The 21,352-nt window shown below is 37.0% G+C and overlaps 2 protein-coding genes across 2 annotated transcripts in view; one reads left to right on the top strand and one right to left on the bottom strand.

Annotated features, from left to right (window-relative positions):
• LOC131438829 (oxysterol-binding protein-related protein 9) overlaps window positions 1–21,352 on the top strand; it is a 139,581-nt gene that overhangs the window by 38,222 nt on the left and 80,007 nt on the right. The window lies entirely within an intron of this gene.
• On the bottom strand, window positions 12,052–14,025 carry LOC131438830 (elongation of very long chain fatty acids protein 4-like). The gene is made up of 4 exons (XM_058609156.1): window positions 13,371–14,025; window positions 12,979–13,316; window positions 12,781–12,920; window positions 12,052–12,725 (listed from the first exon to the last, which is right to left on the bottom strand). The coding sequence occupies exons 1-4, from the start codon at window positions 13,553–13,555 to the stop codon at window positions 12,495–12,497; spliced, it is 894 nt and encodes a 297-aa protein (XP_058465139.1). The 5' UTR covers window positions 13,556–14,025; the 3' UTR covers window positions 12,052–12,494.

The following is a 21,352-nucleotide window of genomic DNA, read 5'->3' as shown; positions in this document are numbered from 1 at the left end:
TCTTCTCCTCGTCCTATTTGAAATGAGACTTTTACTGCCGTGAGAAAAGTAAAAAGCTCAGTACGGAATGCTTTGAAGTCGGAAATCATCACTGTCACTGGTGGCATAGATTGTTGTTTCTTCCCAGAACGGCAAGCGTCCATTTTGGGAATTTTTGAAGAATTTTCTTCTATGTCGCTACAATCACATTTAGGAAGAATATTGTAAATATTATTAGACGGCATATACGGATAAAAATCTTTTGGCGGTACCATGATTTTTTAATGAACCATATCTTCTCATGAAATTTCATGAGCAAAATGACTGATATCATGAACATTTTCATGAAAGATGTGTTATTGTTCATGACATCAATCGTTTTGATCACGATATACATGATTCATGATTCATGAGATTAGGCTTAACCGCAAAGGCAACAATTCGAAAGCTATTTGGACTCATCCTCAGTGTATCAGTTTAGAAGTCTTTTCAGTTTAGAAGACTGTTAGTGATACAGGTAGCCTTGAAAAAGACTGAAGCCTGGAATCGCAACTCTAGATATAGCCAAAAAAAAATTTCCGAAGCCAAGAGCGGTCGTGTGCGGTGCAAACGACTGGTCAACACTGACTACTGCAAATACGTTGAAATTGCATACAGTTCGCAATACATTGAACGATAATGAATATTCAATAATTTCGTCTATTCATGATAAAACATCTGCGATTCCTCGTTTGAAAGCACCTCCCCATAATTTGCAATGCCTTATTTATATCCACCAATTTTCATGCCGAGTTTGTTAGACCAATTGTGTGATAGGCTTCAGTGAAATATGACAGAAAAAAAAGTTTGACAGAATTTGATTTTCGTTTACAAGTATATTTTCCGTTTTCCGCACACTATAGGGCTATTGTGAAAAAAATGGAAAAAAAGGAATTTCGTGTGTTGATGAAACACTACTTTTTGATGAAAAACAGTGCCGCCAATACCAAAAAATGGCTTGATGAGTGTTATCCAGACTCTGCACCGGGCGAAGCAACAATTCGTAAGTGGTTTGCAAAATTTCGTACTGGTCATATGAGCACCGAAGACGATGAACGCAGTGGACGTCCAAAAGAGGCTGTTACCGATGAAAACGTGAAAAAAATCCACAAAATGATTTTCAATGACCGTAAAGTGAAGTTGATCGAGATAGCTGACCCTAAAGATATCAAAGGAACGTGTTGGACATATTATTCACGAATATTTGGATATGAGAAAGCTTTGTGCAAAATGGGTGCCGCGTGAGCTCACAATCGATCAAAAACAACAACGAATTGATGATCCTGAGCAGTGTTTGGAGCTGTTATATCGAAATAAAACCGATTTTTTTCGTCGATATATAACAATGGACGAAACATGGCTCCATCACTTCACTCCGGAGTCCAATCGACAGTCAGCTGAGTGGACTGCACGCGATGAACCGAACCCAAAGCGTGGAAAGACTCAACAATCGGCCGGTAAGGTTATGGCGTCTGTATTTTGGGATTCGCATGGTATAATTTTCATCGACTACCTTGAAAAGGGAAAAACCATCAACAGTGACTATTATATAGCGTTATTAGAGCGTTTGAAGGACGAAATTTAAAAAAAAAATGGCCTCATTTGAAGAAGAAAAAAGTTTTGTTTCATCAAGACAATGCACCGTGTCACAAGTCGATGAAAACCATGCTGAAATTGAACGAATTGGGCTTCAAATTGCTCCCTCATCCACTGTATTCTCCAGATTTGGCCCCCAGTGACTTTTTCCTGTTCTCAGACCTCAAGAGAATGCTCGCTGGTAAAAAATTTAAAAGCAATGAAGAGGTAATCGCTGAAACTGAGGCCTATTTTGAGGCAAAGGACAAATCGTACTACAAAAATGGTATCGAAAAGTTGGAAGATCGCTATAATCGCTGTATCCCCTCTGATGGCAATTATGTTGAATAATAAAAACGAATTTTGGCAAAAAAATGTGTGTTTCTATTAAACGATACGAACGTTTCAGCCGAACTGTTATATGAGATGACTACTGGAGCTGAGATGAAGAGAGTACTGTTACTACCTCGGCGAATGACCAAACGGTTAAAGCCGAGGCTCTAAATAAACGAATAATAAGAGTACTGTTACTCTCCATATGTTCGAACGTTGTAGCTGAATTAGATCTTAACATTGATGGAGGCCTAGAAGAAAGTAAAATAATTAAATAAATTAGAAAATATTATATATATATATATATATATATATATATATATATATATATATATATATATATATATATATATATATATATATATATATATATATATATATAAATATACCTTTATTTCAAAATAGAAAGAATTTAAAGATTAATTACAGTATCGTCCATCGCTAGTCATTACTTTCCCTACCTCTCAGGCAATTGTCGAGTTCCTTTTTGAATAAATGTTTCGTCTTTTGAGGTGATCCAAGTTTGAAGCCAATTTTCGATTTCAGGATTTTCGGGTTGCATCCACACCCTTTTGGTACCACCAGATGCACAACATGACCTTCGTACCATGAATATTCGGTCGATTGACCAGGCGAAGCATAGTATTTTTTCTTCTTGGAGTTATCATAGAATATCCATTTTTCATCCCCAATTCAATGTAAAAAGCCTATCTTTGTTGCCTTGAGTCAGTTGCTCGCAAGTGAAAAATTGCCTTTCAATGTCTCTTGGTTTCAGTTCAACTGCCTTGCTTTTGAATCATTCCATACAGAAACTGCTTGTTGGGTACTTCCAATGCCTCCAACTGTTTGCCTTCGAATGTTTTTGGTTGCCTAGAGCCTGTTGCCTGTCTTCCATCTCCATTCTTGAAACATCGAAACCATTCCCTACATGACATCAGTTGGAGCATTATCACCATAAACATTCACAAGAATTCGATGCGCTTCAGCTGCACTTTTCTTCCTATTAAAACAGAAAATTTAAACTTCTCGCAAATGCTGCTTAGTTAACACAAAATTCTCATAATTAACACAATTAAATACAAATTAAAAAAAAATTATTATACTACAAGGTTCATATGCTACAGCTGTCTTATAATTGGCAAGACAAATGTTTACCATCTTACTAAATGAAATATTTTTTGCAAACTCAGAAACTCGATACTTTTAATGCAAATAATAAAATTATTACTTATGATCTGATAATATAAAACATGATATTATAACATTTACAATCTTAGGAAAACATAATTTTTCGTGAAAAACGAAAATATTTCTATGTATAAAAATTTACTAAACGATCTGATATTTTTTCATGAATTATAAAAAACTGCTCTTGCGTTTTTTAACAATGACCTTATTTCCTGTCTCTCCAAAGGTTCATAGAAAACCCAATCTCTTTTCGCTTTTTAGGGGAAAGTCTTATAAAGCGTCCCTGCTAACCAAAATGCCTCTTTTCCTTACTTAAACATTAAACACTTTTCTGTACTAAAGTTTAATCACAAACGCTATCTTTTTGTACGATCTTTCTGCTATGCAAGTTTGGTAGATGTCGTTTGCTGGAAAGTATGGAAAAACTGAACATTTCATTAGGCAGCTTTTAGATGAAACCATACACTTCGACTTTAGTGCTTCGACTAAATAAGCGTTTTATCCGCCATTTCTTTGACATACTGATTATCTCAAAACAGTCACTTTACGGACATTTCAAGAAGCATAATGCATAATTGTTGTGGAGTAAAATATCTCTTGTTGTGTGCCATGCCACTGATTTGTTGTAAGACAACGGCTTACGGCTGGTAGGGCATTACGTTTAAGCAAGCGAAAAAACTGAGAATGTGGTCGTTGTGGGAAATGTGTTTAAATCAATCATTTATTGAAAATTATGTTCCTCAGCCGTATTGCAATTAAATACTCTCATTCTCGAGGAAAATATATTAATACACATAGAAATATCTCAATGCTCTCTTAAGGGGACATATTATAACACTATACCCTACTCAAAACTTGTTCTGAAATATATTAACTATAATTTCCATGAATTCCGTTTTGCCGAGACTCTCTATATTTATTTCCTCTTCCGAATACGAATAGTAACGTGCGTTCATGAATCATCTTTTGCGTCATGTCTGTCATACCATCCTACTGTTATACGATGAATCTCTACCAATGTACCACATAGATATGAAAGAAGGTTTCATCGTTTTCGTCTTGCCATAAAGCTTGGAATAATGAGCTATAAAGTTTGGAAGTCAGCTATAAAGCTTAATGTTTTCGCTTGTTTGTGCTGAATTGAATATAACGAAAACAAAATAGCAATCTAATTCTTCTGAGTTTTGTCCGTTTGAAGAATCTTATCAGATATACCGGCAGGATAAAAAAAACGGGTGAACGTCTTTTACAGTGAAATCTGCTTTTCATTGGATTGTGAGAACTGAATTGAGCTAATTATTAACTTAAACAAAGCATCAGTACTACATTTTGATGCGGAACTAGACTTTTTGTTTCTACATACTTCGCAATTAATGTTGAGTGTATCTGACAATAACGCAACGATCCTACTTACTAAACAGTCTTCCAAGTCGGGGTTGAAACATACTTTGGGGGTCAATTAAAATAAATCAAAAATCATTTCCATTGCAATGCCATACTGTACTGGATTGTCTTTCCATAATATGATTCCGAAGAAAAAGAAGCATGTTGCTTGGCAACAAAAGTTTGGAATTAAGAATTGATAGGAAGTATTTACAATGAAATTCAAACCGTGGAACGAAATTGAATTGTAGTTCAAGACTTAAACACGCATTCGATTATGTTCTTTTTCAGGTATTTTATTTAGAAACAAATAACGACTAATAATAATAACGATACTATATTTTGATTGTAGTTATGACTTTAAATTCTACAACAAGTAGGATACTCATTTTGTTGATATAAAAAAAAAACAATTCCAAATGACAAGTGCATGATATGAACTCTCCAAGGTTGTGATGATATTGTTCGTTACAATCTTGTTAAAATTATTTTACTAATATACGAATTTGAGGAATTGATCCGATTTGATAAATATGATCATTTTGCCTTTCTCCATAGAATCTATATGTGTGTGCAACCTTTCGAAGACTTTTCTCTACGTTCAATTTTCTCGGAGATAGTTGAACCGATTTCCATAAGCTTAGGCTTGTTTGAAGGCTACTTCTAGGTCATAGATCAAGTTCGAAGATGAACTCGCTATGACTTCACGTTCCGAAGAAAATAGAATAAGTAACGTAAACGACACAACTCATTATCGCTCAGTTTTCTCAGCTATGGATGAATCGATTTCAATAATTTTAGGCAAGTTCGAGTGTTATCTTGTGTATTGTCGCACTAACGTAATCGACAAATCATTTTCAGTTCAAATGTGTTATTGGTGATAGTTCTGGTTTGACCAATGTTGCCGAATAATATGACCTGAAGCATGTCAAAGGTGAAAGGCCAAACAAACTTACCTAGACTGTTTCGAACCCTAGTTTCTGTTCCGAAAACTGAACTCTCAATTATTTCTCAAATAAGGCTTCGGAATTACTGTTTGATTAGTTAGTTATAAATTACTAAATACAAAATACGAACTTTATATTATCGTTCAATTTTGTATATCAGATCCATAGTACATTTGTGGCAATAATTAGTTTCTATATAGAGTTATATGAATCGTAATAATTATAAGAATAAGAAATATATATATTTATTGCGCGTTCAGTTCCACACCAATACTACACTATATTGTTACAAAATTTAATATTTTCCCGACTAAATGGTTATTCTTAAATCACAGGTTTCTGGTGTGGGAAGGTTACAAGTGTTTTAGAAAAAAATGTATTATTTTAGAGAATACTAATTTTAGCTCAATACGAACCGAAAAACATTTCTTATTGCCAAAAATCATATTACTATGATAATCACATTGTGATTTGTTACAGATACATTCTTTTGAGTAAAACTTTCAATTGAGTTATGTCATCCAAAATATCGAATCAAACTGTTTACTATGTTTATTACTGCAGTATATTTGCATCTTGAATTTCAAAAGCTATCAACAGGTTACATTCCAGATACAAATGAAAATTAAATATGTTGAATATATTGTCGAGCTCGTAATCAATTCTTTTTACCGAACTCATACTCTATATGATTACAAAACTCTAATCGTTTATGTGAATTTAGGATAATAAAAAGTAAGTATTTAATTATTACGAAGTTATTTTGATAATATATCGATCTTATAAGCATCAAATCTAAATTATACTCGTTTTGATAAATCATAAATGTTAAAAAATACAAAAAGGCGTATTTTAAGCCTCGCCGCACTTTTTTTTAATTCTTGGAAAATTTCCAAACACCAATTTCATTCTTCGATTGCTTCTTCCTGATTCCAACAAAAATCTCTGTTTTTTTCGGAAGCTACTTCATTCAATGCTTTCAATGACGCTGATACCAAAGTTTTAAATAAAAATTCCAGACTCTTAGATACACATAAATTCAATTCCGATCCTTTGCATCCTCTATGTATCGCAAAGATTGTGTTCTTTCGTCGGTAATGTACTATATTGTTCAAAACATTTAAATTTAGGTGGTGACATCCCCTACTGCATGTTTGGAATTATAATTGTAAATTTTGAAAACTGCGTTTTTATATACAAATCTTCTATATTTTATGAAGTTTCAAGCATATTTTAGAACATTGGAGAGTTGCACTAGAACAACGTAGCACATTAACAACAATATGCAAATCTGTTCCAACACATGGTGAAATGCAAACACAGAAACATCAAGTGGAAATTCCTTGATGTCATGGAACTCAATTTTAACCAGCTGAAAAAAAAACCGAATTTCGAAAAGAAATAGATAAACGTGCGTTATGTAACCACTCGATGACGGTGCAATCGTAGCTGTTCGGATGATTTTAATAGTTGACGTGGATTCGGAAATACACTTTAAAATGCACGTTGCAGTACTCTGCCCGAATCTGTTATACTATAGAATAAGAGCCACAATCAAGTTTATTTTTTGTTTCTTCACAGCACAGGTTTTAGCACACAGTAATTGTTGAACAGACTCGTTAAAAGTATATTTCGTGTTTCATGAACTAAGTACCGTATGCGTAATAATGTTTGCACCATTGAGAAATGTCAAAACTTAAAAAATTCCCTAAAATGTCGGCTCGATTTTTTTATTTATTCAAATGGGGAATGTGTCTTGAACTATGTGAATCATCGATCCATTTTCCACTTTTTGCAATTACAGACTTCACACGCTTCCGGGACGCACGGCAGGTTTTATTAATGTATCCTGGACAAATTTCTCTCCAGGTACGGGGATGGCTTTTAAAACAGGCGTTGAGCAATCCTGCGGATTATGATCTATACTGGATGACGGCCACATATCCTTCATCTAGAACTGCAGAGCAAATACTTTTTGATGCGTCCCGAGGTGCGGTATGGAGTCCCATCTTGTTGACATACAAAATTTGGCCTCGGACGTAAGTGCTGCTCCACTGAAGAACAAACCTAATTAAAACCTCGATGCTCGTCGACCACGTCGTTTACTGAGAGAGAACTAATATAGTGGTCGGTTCTGGAATTTGATACGGGATCAACGGTAAACATGCTCTCGTCAGTGAACAGGATTATCGGATTTTTTACTTGAAAAACTTCAAGATTTTATTACATCGCCCGACTCGTAGCTCTCGGATGCGGTTGGTAATCATGTGAGTTTTTTCCGTACCCTCGACTTCGCCCCGAAATCCTCCTTCACAAACTTCTGTACCGTGAAGTCGCTGATCCCGTGTTCCTTCACCCGAATCTTTCTTTTGACAAGGACAACCAGCGGTACCCGAGCTGACCTCGGACGACCTGTGGATAGTTCTCCCGTTTCTCAGTCTAAGCCCCGTTGAAATGTCTTTTTGTGACATTTGCGCGTGGAACATATCACGAATACGCTGCCACTTCACCAGTGTACAACTGTCAAAATAAATAAAAAAAATTACCGCAAACTGAAATAAAAAATAAAAAAGTTTATTTGGGCTTAAACTTACAAAACCTTTTGAATTTATAAACAATGTCACTTCACTCTAAGTGATAGATTGGAAATTTAAACACACTTTACCCTCTAGTTCAGGAACCAGAAATTGGGTCTGAATAAGAATCAATAGCAATCTATTGTGCTATAAGACCTGGCATTTTAGTCTAAGTTTGTGGAAATCGGTTCAACCATCTCTGAGAAAAAATGAGTTAATTCCGTTTTGAAATTGTTGACCACTATTTCCGGTACTTCCAGAAGCGAGAACTGGAAACCGTTATAGCTAGACTTGGTTTCTTCAGCAAGCAACTAACATAGTTCACAAATTAAAACAGCTTTGAACCAAATTAAGAAGGGTTTTTCCATTTTTTGAATCGAAATGACGGTTTTTACAAATTGTCTTCAATTTCGTAATTACATTGGGTAAGTGTAGAAATTTTAATATAAATAGCGTGTTTCTATACAAGACGATGTAAAAACGTACGAAATCCTTTGAACTTTTGGAAGTTGATGGACAAAATATCGAATATATAATATTCGATTTCATCATAATTCGTTCATCGAAATTCGAGTAATCCACAAAATAACATAACTCTAGTATTGAGATGATTTTTGGTACAATAACACTATTTAGATTAATATCCAAAACGCTATTATGATGAATTTGGTTTACAGAAGTAACAGGAGCGCACGATTGTGTGTGTCTGAAACATACAGCAGTCGTAGCTGTGTTGATATCATTAGATTTTTAGAATAGATTATTATTTGCTGTTTTTATTGTCGACTACCGGCTGAGAAAATTTAATTTCTCCTCTCGCACTGACAACATCTTCCATACCACTGCGTACCGGTTTTGCGTCGTCACTATTTTTGCCTTTCTCATATAGAAAGACTATGGAATCGTTGTGAAAAAGAACTTTTCTACCTAGGCCCGGGGGCCGAATCTCATATACCATTCGATTAGGCCGACGAACTTAGCAAATGTCTGTGTGTGCATGTATGTGTGTATGTGACAAATAATGTCACTCGATTCTCTCAGAGGTGGCTGAACCGCTTTTCCCAAACTCAGATTCCATTGAAAGGTCTCCCAATCTTTTAAGCTTCTATTGAATTTTATCCCGGTTCAACCTCCGGTTCCGGAACTACAAGGTAATAAGTGCAAATTAATGAGAAATTTTCTCGGAAATTTCTTAACAGATTATCACAAACTAAGATGTAAATGAAATTTTTTTAAACTCTGCAAAAAAGTCCCCGAAAATTTGATCTGGATCCGATTCCGATTTCGGTATTACTGCGTGATAAGTGAAAAAATTTAAATTTCATTAGAGGTTTTTCACAAGTGATGGCGAAACGAGGTGCAAATTTTCGTAAAACTTACTGGTAAATTCATATGGTTGGCGTTGGGGCTATTAGTTCACTGTTTCTGGTTCCAAATCACCGATAATAGTGACGAAAATCTCCAAAACGGAACTCAGTTGCAGTGACTATATAGAGTACAGCGCTATACAAATTGACAATGCAAAACCGATATGTGCTGGTACGGAAGAAGAAAACACCACCGCATTTGCGAACAAATCACACAGTGTCAGTAGTTTTAGCCCTGCAATGAGTTTGTACTCTATGAATCGGTAACGGAGTCTTTCGAAACAGAAGGTCAAATTTCTCAAAAGGAATATATTGGCAAGACTTTGATTTACTGGCTTCAGGAGAAACACCGCTGTAACTGATCTTGAGCCATTACGATCATTGTAACCACGTCACGCCTAAAGCGATTATTATCCTTCACTTAAGATCAGCGGTTCTTTCCTCAGACATCGCATTAATCAATGTAATAGGGTTCTAGCCAACTTTGGGTAAAACACAATTCTGGTAATAGGTTAAACCAAACCAAAAAAGCCACATTTTGAAATGTGAAATCATTATCAGGTGTACAACTTTGCTTCCGCCATTTTCCGAAAGGTGGCTGTAACGGCTAAGGCTGGTCAAAATACATAGATGATAATGCCTTTAAAGTGAGTGTGCCTGTGCCTAACGAATTGTCATCGCCGTTTCAGTGACAGTTGTTCTTGTTTTCGTATTATTCACGATCGAAAATGTCTGTTTATGTGCCCAATTCTCGCCATTTGCGGGAAGTTTTACTTTTCTGTTACAATTCGAAAAAAATGCAGCTGAAGCGCATCGAATGCTTTCAAAAACTTACGGTTATGCTGCTCTGAGTACGTGTCGGGAGTAGTTTCAACGTTTTGAAAATGATGATTTCGATGTGGAAGACAAACATGGTGGTGGAAGAGAAAAAACCTTCAAAGATGAACAACTAGAAGCATTGCTTGATGAAGATTCGTACCAAACCCAAGAAGACCTTGCCGAATCGTTGGGAGTGAGTCAGCAAGCCATTTCAAAACGTCTCAAGGCCCTGGACATGATTCAGAAAAAAGGGAACTTGGTGCCGTACGAATTGAAACCGAATTGTACCTGGAAACGCTGAAATGGGAAGTTTTGTCCCACACGCAAAATATCTGTGTTTATGTATATATGTATGTAACGTTTTTTGGCACTAACTTTTCTCGGAACCGATTTTCACATTTAGATTCAAATGAAAGGTCTTGCGGTTCCTTACCAAATTCCTGAACATTATTTTGATCGGACTTAATAATAAAAATAAGTGCATTAACTTTTCTCAGAGATATCCTAACCAATTTTCACAAACTTAGATTCAAATGAAAGGTCTTATAGTCCTATATAAAATTCCTGAATTTTGTTTGGATCCGATTTCCGATTCCGGAGTTATAGGGTAAAATGTGCAAAAAAAACCAAATTTTTGTACTTACTTTTCTCAAAGATGGCGTGACCGATTTTTACAAATTTAGATTCAAATAAATGGTCTTATGGTCTTTTACAAAACTTCTGAATTCCATCTAGAACCGATTTGCTGTTTCGGAATTATAAAATGACTAGTGTAAAATTCCAATTTACTTGTTCACTTTGGTCATAGATGGCGTTACCATATAACACTTCTAAATTTCATGCTTCCGGTTCCGGAATTATAGGGTAAAGTGTGTTGAAAACTTTCAACCATCACTTGAAGGGGCGAAACAAAAAACGTAAACAAAATTCTAAACCGGCCTCAAACCTTTCCAATCGGTAGTCATTATCAGTTGACGGCCAAACAAAACGATTCCGGTAGTTTTTTCATAAATCGAAAAAAAATCATTTCGAAGACTACCACAGTATTACATATGATAGTATGATTGATATGAGAAAGACATCGTTACACCACTAGGTGAATTAAAACAGGTTTTCTTTGTTCCGATTATAGAGGTTTTAACCTTAAGATAATTCGCCTATTCGGGCCAGAAAAACTTTTCGACCCTATGTCCGGGGTTGGGAATCGAACCCAGGCGGGCTGGCCGCGTGAAAGGCATCGAGTTACCCATCACGCTATCCCCCTGCACTAAATTTTGAAAAAAGTACACACCGAGAGAACTTGCACAAAAACTAGAATAGACAAATGTGCCAACTATCAAACTTGTTTTGAGTACACTAAACATGCGCGCTATATCCATCACACATAATAGACGTACTAGTGTGTTCTGTGACATTTTTATCAAGTGCGCGCTCCCTTGGTCGCCAACAGAATGATCTGAAGCTCACACGAGCCTTCAAATTAGTAACATTAAACTCGTACGACCCACACAAACGCAATCGTATCAATCAGGAAAAGCGAACTTTCATACGATCGTAACAATACAGACGCGAAAACACGGATTCATGTATTCGTATGTGTCGCGAATAACAAACCGTGCATGCTTATGCTCAGACGTATTCCGACGCAAATGACTGAACTGACGTGTGATCATGAGAATACAAACACACGGAACAATACTCGATTTGCGACCGGGTCCAATACATGTTTACTAAAAAACGCAAAATTTCGAAGATAGCATAGGTTTTGCGATTGTCAAAACGACGTATATCTAAAATTGACAAAAATAGATTTGCTTTCTATTAAATTCAAATATATTAAAATAAATAATAAAAAAGAGCGAAATATTTGTAGAACAATTCATTTTAGTTGACGTGGGTTCTCAATAAACTTCACAAAATTATTTAAAATATTAAACCGATGCAATTGTACAACCTAAATGATGCATTAAGCGTTTTTTTCATGATGCTAATATTGTTAGGTTCTCCATATTCCATTCAACTGAACGTCGTGCATAAACATTCATGATAATACATATTCATAAAAGGTTGCATGTTTTGAAACATTGTTTACCTACCGTAGAAATTAAAAAAGTATCTAGTGTATTTTGTGTTATTTATAGACACTAACAAATTATCATTCGAGGCAGACTCAATATTATTCCTATTTTTAATGAAGTCGGCTTCAGTCCAGATATTAATTCAATTGATCTTCGACAATTTTTGGAAAATCACTAGGTTTAATATTACACACTAATTCTAATTTTGCTTTACATTTGTTTCTGTTTATGTGCACTCTGCGTTCCTGCCGCGATAGCTTCAGATGTGTCGGAGGTTTTCGTGATAGGTTTCTTCGATTTGTAGGTTGCTTTGTAGAAATCGGCGAACAATTTAATTTGCAAAGCCATATTTGGACCGTGGAACATGCAATGTAGTACTGGAACAGGACATGATGTATCCAATGCATAGCACAAGTTCACCAACACGCTCGTCAGTTGAACCTAGAAAAGTGTCTTTTTAAAAATGTTCGCTTTAAATATTTCCTGCAAAACTTACAATTTGTAGTATCGTAATAACTTTCTTCATTGGAACGAGACTGAAAGGCAACTGTTTTGCAAAGATAGAACTCAGATAGTACGAGTACATGAATACATGAACTATACTATTAACGATGATTGTGTAACTCAGCATGCTTCCTGCAATGAACATTTTGCGTTACTATTTTTTTCATATGTATCTAAACCAATAACGCACCTCCTCCGTATTTCGCGAACCCGGAGGCAGTGATTACGGCATAACAGTGATGATAAACGTGGAAAAAACTAATTTGATTATTCTTTTTCCGAAGTGCATACATCACTGTTTCGATCAATTCTGATAGTTTGAGTAAGTACGTAAAATAAGCTGCACGGGCAAATCCAATCGAATTAATATCATTGGAGAAATCGGGCGCCTTGCATTCCCAGAAAAAGTCCCAGTTCCATCCATAGTTAAAATATAAAGCAATGGATGTTCCGCTACCGATAATTTGACAAATATCGTAAATTATGCTTATTTCTCTCAGTCTGAACGGCTTTCGATCTTCCATCCACCTAAAAATGTGAGTATTATAATTTAAACCACTTGCACTAATTGTTTCAACTCACTTTGGCACTAAATGCAACACTAGCAGCAGATATATCACGAGAAAAGAAGCTATCCATGCTGGATTATGCAACAGCGGTAAATCCTTCGTTCTATGGTCTGCTAAATCATACACAAGGAAATTGTACATTCCGCCTAAACCGTTCACATTTTGAAGCCAGTGGCTTGTTATATTTGTCGAATCCATGAATTCCAATCCAAATCTACTTTTTAACACCGGAACAGTTCAACAGTTCTCTCAAGAATAAAACACCGGACTGCGAAACTGCAAGTGTGCCCTGGCTTGGGATGGCTTCGTATAACTCTTTATCAGTGAATATGACGACGCTACCTGTTCAAATGAATAAACACATGCTGGTGAAGCTGCTTAAAGGGCGTGCGGAATCAACAGTTGTGTTTCCGTGTCCGATCTGGCTACTAACACAAGCACTATTAAATTATTCTCGGGGTGACAAACTTATTTAAACAACGCTATATACTACAGTCTAAAAAGCTTTACTTTATATGTAGTAGCAGAATCCAGAATCTTGGGTGAAAAATTGGCCGGGTAATATCATTGTTGCACGCTAAACATGCTAATTGGTGCCTGGAGGTGAATGAGAATTTATATATCCCACCTCTCTTCTTAGTGATTCCTTCCGAGATCAAGATGAAACAGTGAGACGCATTCAATCTTACACATTAGGCGAATAACATAGCAGATATTGTAGTATTAAATTCTGTCTGATATGAAAGGCGCAAGTTACGATTCAACGGCCACTTTCAAAATGTATCTCTTCGCTGAAAGCACTACAATGAAGATTTCGAGGGTAAGATATGCTTTCCAAAAGGCTTTGGATTTTTGGCTCTATGATTTTAAATTTTAACCATTATATGGGTAATACTTCAATCTATCGTTAGTTGTTAAACCTATCGGGTTTCCTCACATAATTTTTTCGGTAAAAAAAATTTTTTGAACTAATAAAGAATTCATTAATTAGCTCATAATTATCCATCAGTAATAAAAGACAGTATATCAACTGCAAAACAGCATGGAAAAATTAGTAAAATAAAATATATTTCTATATACAGTCTGTGTATTTCTCAACCATTTAAGTATAAGTATAAACAAATTAAGTCTTTATGTATGCTTATGCGTCACTTAGTTTTATTTCCCATTACACTCTGAACAGTTTCCATTCATATTACTACGTCAGTATTTTATATCTTGAGAATTCGACGTAGGATCACGACAATTTTCATTATTATAGGTAAAAAGCGGAAGTGTGATCAAGTGATGTAATTACAGATCAAATTAAATACTAAATAGGGTTACCGGATACATATTAATCTCCAATACTCGATGCCATCTAACCTATTAGTCAAAGCGAAATCTGCTTTCTTTAGCGCTTTGTCTGGAAAGCCTTTCTGTATATGAAAATACTCTACATACATTTAGTGGATGGTAATTATAGTAAGAAGAAATATGAGTCCAGGCGTCTCTATTCTAGATCGATCGTTTATGATTCGTATTATCATCTGTAGAAATGTCAATTCGAATGCTGAATGAAATCACTTTTGATTTTATGTCAATCTGAAAATCGTAATGAGCATAATCAATAGAAAACATATTCAAACTGATGTTTAGTGTTGGCCAATTCGTGGTAAAACATCCCGTTGTGTAAGTTTATCTTTTAATTCAATAAAGTTTCACTATTTCAGAACCGTCCAGAACCGAAATTCGGGAACCGGTACAGCCGAAGCCAGTTCGTATGGCCGTCAGCTAATAAATTCTATTAGTTTCGAATCTAATTCAAAGTCTTGGCATTACATTCCTTTTGTGGAATTTGGCCTTTCTGTTTCAACAGACTTCGCAGCCGATTCATAGCGTACAGAATCACTGCATGGTTAGTACTACGATTCTACTGACACTATGAATACTTCCAGGTCAGGGCTCGAACATATGACGACTGGCTTGTAAAACTAGCGCCGTATACATTGAACCGCCAACCCGGGTGTTTTTGACATTCGTTGCATCATCTAAATACCAGTTTGAAAGTTTAATTCATGTAATTCTGGAATCAGAAATTTATGGAAAAAAAACACTTGAAAATGAAGATTAGGAATTTTCTATGGGATCCTAGTCTTAATACAATGCAACGAGAAAACACTATTTTGGAGAAGTTTAGCTTCATACCATTATTTTAAAGTCGTACTTCATTAGTATGAGGCCAATCAGATACATTTTCCCTCAAGGACATGAATCCTGCGAACTGAGCTACGCCCAATCGAAACCTATACTGAAGCTGGAGCTCAGAAAGTCCGAGAAAGAAGTAAAGAATAAAGTCTCATGAAATTGATAAAAATTGAAATAAAAGGATTCGGATAACATACTCTTATGGATAAGTTCATTTTGCACCTAAAAATGTGAATCAAGATTTGCAAAATTGGATAATATAACTAAAATAACGATTATTTTTTACGGAGTAGTAGCCCACGTCACTTCGTGACAGTCATGAGAGCTGTTTTCATTAATATAATTACGCAGAAATACACTCTTACTTACCGCTACTCAATAGCACAAAATGGTATTTCACTTAAAATTTGGTAAAACCCGATGTCTAAAGAAATTGCCATTTATTTCAAGTGATTTTAAGTAGAGGATAAAATCATCGTAAGCGTGACGAGACTAGATTGAAAGTATTTACCTAGCATTAGTTTCATTACAAAGGTGTTTCCCCGGAAGCCAGATAAACTGTTGATTCCGAATCAGTCAGTGATGAAGACGATGAAGACATTGTAAACACCTAATTGCCCAAGGGAGTCATTTTGACTGCTTTTCTATTCCAATTAGATGGTAGGGGAGAGTGTTCGGTTACCGTCACCTTTTATTTTAAGCTTATAACTTCTGACTAAGTGCACACAAAAGCTAAAGTCCCTAGCTAAAAACTGATTAAGAAACTAAGTTGATTCATTTGATTGAGAAAACTTTATTACCATTTTAGTGAAGTGATAAAATTTTGCCATTTCAAAAAAGGTGTTCGGTTACCGGCACCCCAAGAAATTTCGCAGAAAATGGAAAAATGTAAGTTGTTGAGTTCTACCAGTGAGCCCACACTCACTGGGTATGCGGAAGTGACCAATGAGTGAGTTGACAGTTGGAAAGAGAGGCAGAAAAGAGATAGCTGATATAATTGATAGCAGATCAGAAGTTGTGCAACTTAATCTAAATTAAAACTTATAATCTATTGTATCACAGAGGTTTATCACAGTTTTTTGTTAATCTATCACAGATAATATCGGTTTATAGCGATACGTACGAAATACGAAAAGGTAATTAGTACAGTGAGTATATGAGATAAACACCTATAAACACATTTGAATTGATTTAAATATGTTACATTTAGCCGGAATTTACACTTTATAATAATCAGAGTGAAATTGAAAATTGGATTTGCTATATTTCATTTGGTTAGTAAAACGTGAATTGAGCTATAACTAAACCTAAACTTAAAATTAAATTCAACGTAGACGGAAGATTGTTCGCGTCGTTGCCAGTGGAAACTAGGGCTAGCACGAGGTACAAAAAAGGAAACCAAACGTTGTAAGATGTTTTGAATTAAAATTAATAATTTACTAATAAATAAATAATTACAGTTTTAAGCTGCTACAAAATAAAGCTGCTATAAAAAAGGTTTTTTTTATTAGAGATCTCAACAAACTTAAAAAACGTTTGATCGCAGATCTAACCTCAAATGGCCGAAAGCACAGCAGCAGCGGAGGCAAATAATCAAAACTGTTTATTTTGCGAGGATGTGGACGGAGTGGACGATATGGTCCAGTGTGACAATTGTAATCAGTGGGCACACTATCGATGTGCCAATGTGACCGCAGCGGTCGAAAATGAACCATGGAGTTGTTCCAAATGTAGTAATCAACTACATGTACCTAAACCCGGACGGAAGGCGCCCAGTAAGAAGGGGTCGGTCAAACGGACAGGTACAAAGAGCGACATTGAATCGGATGTAAGCAAAAGTACTGCTCAAGGTTCGAATATTGAATCTTCACTTCAACTGCTGGAATTAGAGCAGGAAGCAAAAGAAAAGGAATTGTCGGAACAAGCGCTTCTGAACGAAAAGCGGATTGAGATGGAACGATCGTTCCTTGAAAGGAAAAGAGCTCAGAGAAAAGATATGCTATTCCAGGAAAAGCAAATGATGGAGAAAAATTTACTCGAAGAAAAAAAGTTTTTAGAACAACAACAATCACTTCGGGCACAATTTCGACAACTGCAGCTGGAATTATCTCGTCAATTCAATGCAGTGGAAGTACCAGAATATAATGAGTCTGAAGAGGCTACCGAAAAGGTAAGAAACTGGATGAAACTAAATCGGATTGATTCGCGAGGCGCTTATCCGAAGCAGCCAAAGAAGGTGGAACAATTTGTGTCGAAAAAAGATTCGATGATCTGTACGGAGAAGACGACGTGCCGTGATGATTTGACAGGTGATGCAGTTGGTGAAACATTCAAAAGCAACGTAACATTACCCAAACCGGGAAGATTTCTTAATTCACATTACGGGTCTGCCGAACAGAATACTTTCCAGAGCACCGTTAAAGGACCTGTATCATTTTTGCCCGAGGTGACGACGAATGACGAGGAAGATTTTTGTAATCAGCTGTTTGAGAATGATTTAACAGAAGAGGAAGAAGAAATGGTTCGTAATATATTAAACCGCCGAAGGCCAAACAGGTCGGGGTTGATGCGAGAAAGCCAATCGATATCTCGTGGCCCGACACACGAGCAGTTGGCTGCACGTCAAGCAGCATCGAAACATTTACCAGTTTTCAAAGGTGAACCAGAGGTATGGCCGCTATTTATAAGCTGCTTTGAATACACAACGGCAGCATGCGGTTATACAAACACCGATAATTTGAAAAGACTACAGGATAGTTTGCAAGGCTTAGCCAAAGAAGCAGTTCAAAGTCGCCTATTACTACCGGAATCGGTACCTGACGTCATTGAAGACCTTCGTAAACTGTTCGGAAATCCAGAAAGATTGCTCAAAACGCTGATGATGAAAGTTCGGAATGCACAAGCTCCTAGACTGGACAAGCTGGAAACATTTATGTATTTCGGCATAACTGTTAAACAATTATGCGATCATTTAGAAGCGGCTGGACTGCATGATCACTTAAGTAATCCCATGCTTGTGCAGGAGCTGGTCTGTAAATTACCTCCGGAACACAAGCTCGACTGGGTGCGCTTTAAACGGGGAAGAAGTGGTTTACCTCTTAGAATTTTTACTGATTTTACGAACGAAATCGTTTCGGAAGTTTCAGAAATAGCAGAGTTTACAGGAGTTGAACAACGTTCAATAAAAGAACCTTCAAGAACTAAGTTAAAGCGAAACGAATACCTGCATACTCATGCAGCGCAGAGCGGGCAGTTTGGCGGAACAAAGCCAACGGTGCCACAATCAGCCAAAAGGCAGTGTCTTGTATGTAAAAGGACTGATCATAAATTGCGATTCTGTGATGATTTTGTGAGGCTCAGTCTGCAGGATCGTGTCACGATAGTTGAACAGTATAATCTTTGTACAATGTGTCTCAACGAACACGGAAACTCACGGTGTACTTTCAATGTCAAATGCACTGTAAACAATTGTGGAGGCGGTCATCATTCATTGCTTCACGGAGCTAAAGAGATGATTCAAGTAGCATGCGTAGAACTACATTCTCATCAGACCCCAGTTTCGATTCTATTTCGGATGATTCCCATAACCGTATATTACGGAAAAAATTCAGTGGACACTGTCGCATTTTTGGATGAGGGAGCATCGGCAACGTTAGTGGAAAGCTACATTGCTGATAGGCTTAATGTCGAAGGTATACCGGAACCGCTGGTCGTCGTATGGACCGCTAACATGAAACGACATGAAGACAAGTCAATAAAACTAAATTTATCGATCTCATCAAGAGGAAGTCCTATTAAACATCAGCTGATCGAGGCTCGCACTGTTAGAGATTTGGTCTTACCACAACAGAGCATTGATTTCGGAGATATTTCAAAACGGTACAAACATTTGCGCGATTTGCCAGTCATCGATTATGGGAAGGATACACCGAGAGTTCTGATCGGTCTTGATAATTTGCATTTGTTCGCACCTTTGGATTCCAGAGTTGGCGCACCCGGTGAACCGATAGCCGTGCGCTCGATTCTCGGATGGACGATATACGGAGCAACTAGCAGCAAATCATCACCTAAAGTTTAGTGAATTACCACGCGATTGAACCTGTAAGCAATCAGGAGTTGCACGAAATGTTGGGGTCGCAGTATCGTTTGGAGGAACTAAGTATCTCGGCCATACCAACCTTAGAATCTGAGGACGACAGACGAGCACGAGAAATATTGGCGAACACTACCATCAGGATTGGAGATCGGTTTGAAACCGGACTGATCTGGAAATACGATAACCCTACTTTTCCAGACAGTTATCCTATGGCGTGTAGGCGTTTGAAGGCGTTAGAGCGACGACTTGCCAAAGATCCCGAGTTACAACGCAACGTTTTTCAGCAAATCACGGATTATCTTAAGAAGGGGTACTGCCATAAAGCTACTAGCGGAACTTGCAGAAGAAAGTTGCAGGCAGCTTTGGTATTTGCCTTTGAATGTCGTAATTAATCCAAAGAAACCGGGCAAAGTCCGTCTGGTCTGGGACGCGGCGGCGACAATCGAGGGAGTATCATTAAATTCTAATTTACTCAAAGGTCCCGATTTATTATGTTCGCTTCCTAGTGTCATCTGTAAGTTTCGAGAGAAGGCAATTGCCTTTGGTGGTGACATACGCGAAATGTACCACCAAATCCGTATACGAGAAATGGACAAATCAGTACAGAGATTCTTGTTTCGTTTTGATACAACTGCTGCTCCTGACGTGTACGTGATGGATGTCGCTATTTTCGGATCCAGCAGTTCGCCGTGCTCGGCACAATTCATTAAGAATCTTAATGCAGAAGAACACGCTCAGCAATTTCCGGAAGCGGCACGAGCGATTATTGATCGTCATTATGTTGACGATTATTATGACAGTCTCGATACTGAAGACGAAGCAGCACAGCGAGCGGAACAAGTCCGCTATATTCATTCGAAGGCTGGCTTCGAAATCCGCAATTGGGCATCGAACTCGTTGTATGTTTTAAATAAGCTAGGGAAGCCCAATCGAGATAAGCAGATCCATTTCAGTGCCGATAAAGTCACAGATCGAGAGCGAGTCTTAGGTATTGTGTGGGATACCCATAATGACATGTTGGCATTTTCCGTTCCGTCTATAAAAAACCCGATAAGTCTCGAACAAAGCCGACCAACTAAAAGAGATGTTCTTAGTTTGGTCATGTCTTTATTTGACCCCTTGGGACTTTTAGCACCACTCACTGTTTTAGGCAAAATGTTGATTCAAGACCTTTGGCGAACTGGGTGCTTATGGGATGAACCTATTGACGATGAATCCTATGATAAATGGAAACAATGGACAATGATGCTATATGACCTGGAAAGAGTTCAAGTTCCAAGGTCATACTTCGGGAATATTCATTCAAAAAAATTCGGTCAGATACAATTACACGTTTTCTGCGATGCAGGAGAGAATGCCTACGGTTGTGCTGAATATTTTCGGATAGTCGTCGACCAAGAAGTGAAGTGCGCTTTAATAATGGCTCGCTCTAAAGTTGCTCCTTTGAAACAACTAACGATACCACGATTAGAGTTGCAGGCCGCTGTTTTGGCCGCGCGGATGACAAAAGTAATTCGACAAAGTCATTCGCTAGAAATACATCAAGTTTTTATCTGGAGCGATTCTCAAACAGTTCTTTCGTGGATCCGATCGGACCAGCGGAAATATAGACAATTTGTCGCTTTTCGAATCGGAGAAATTCTGAGCTTGTCAAATTTAACAGACTGGCGATGGCTGCCATCGAAATTAAATGTAGCTGATTGTTTGACAAA

Source organism: Malaya genurostris, chromosome 3 (assembly GCF_030247185.1).
Source record: "Malaya genurostris strain Urasoe2022 chromosome 3, Malgen_1.1, whole genome shotgun sequence".
NCBI classification, from domain to species: domain Eukaryota; kingdom Metazoa; phylum Arthropoda; class Insecta; order Diptera; family Culicidae; genus Malaya; species Malaya genurostris.
Note: the sequence above shows the minus strand (reverse complement) of the source record. Positions and strands in the feature narration are given on the sequence as shown.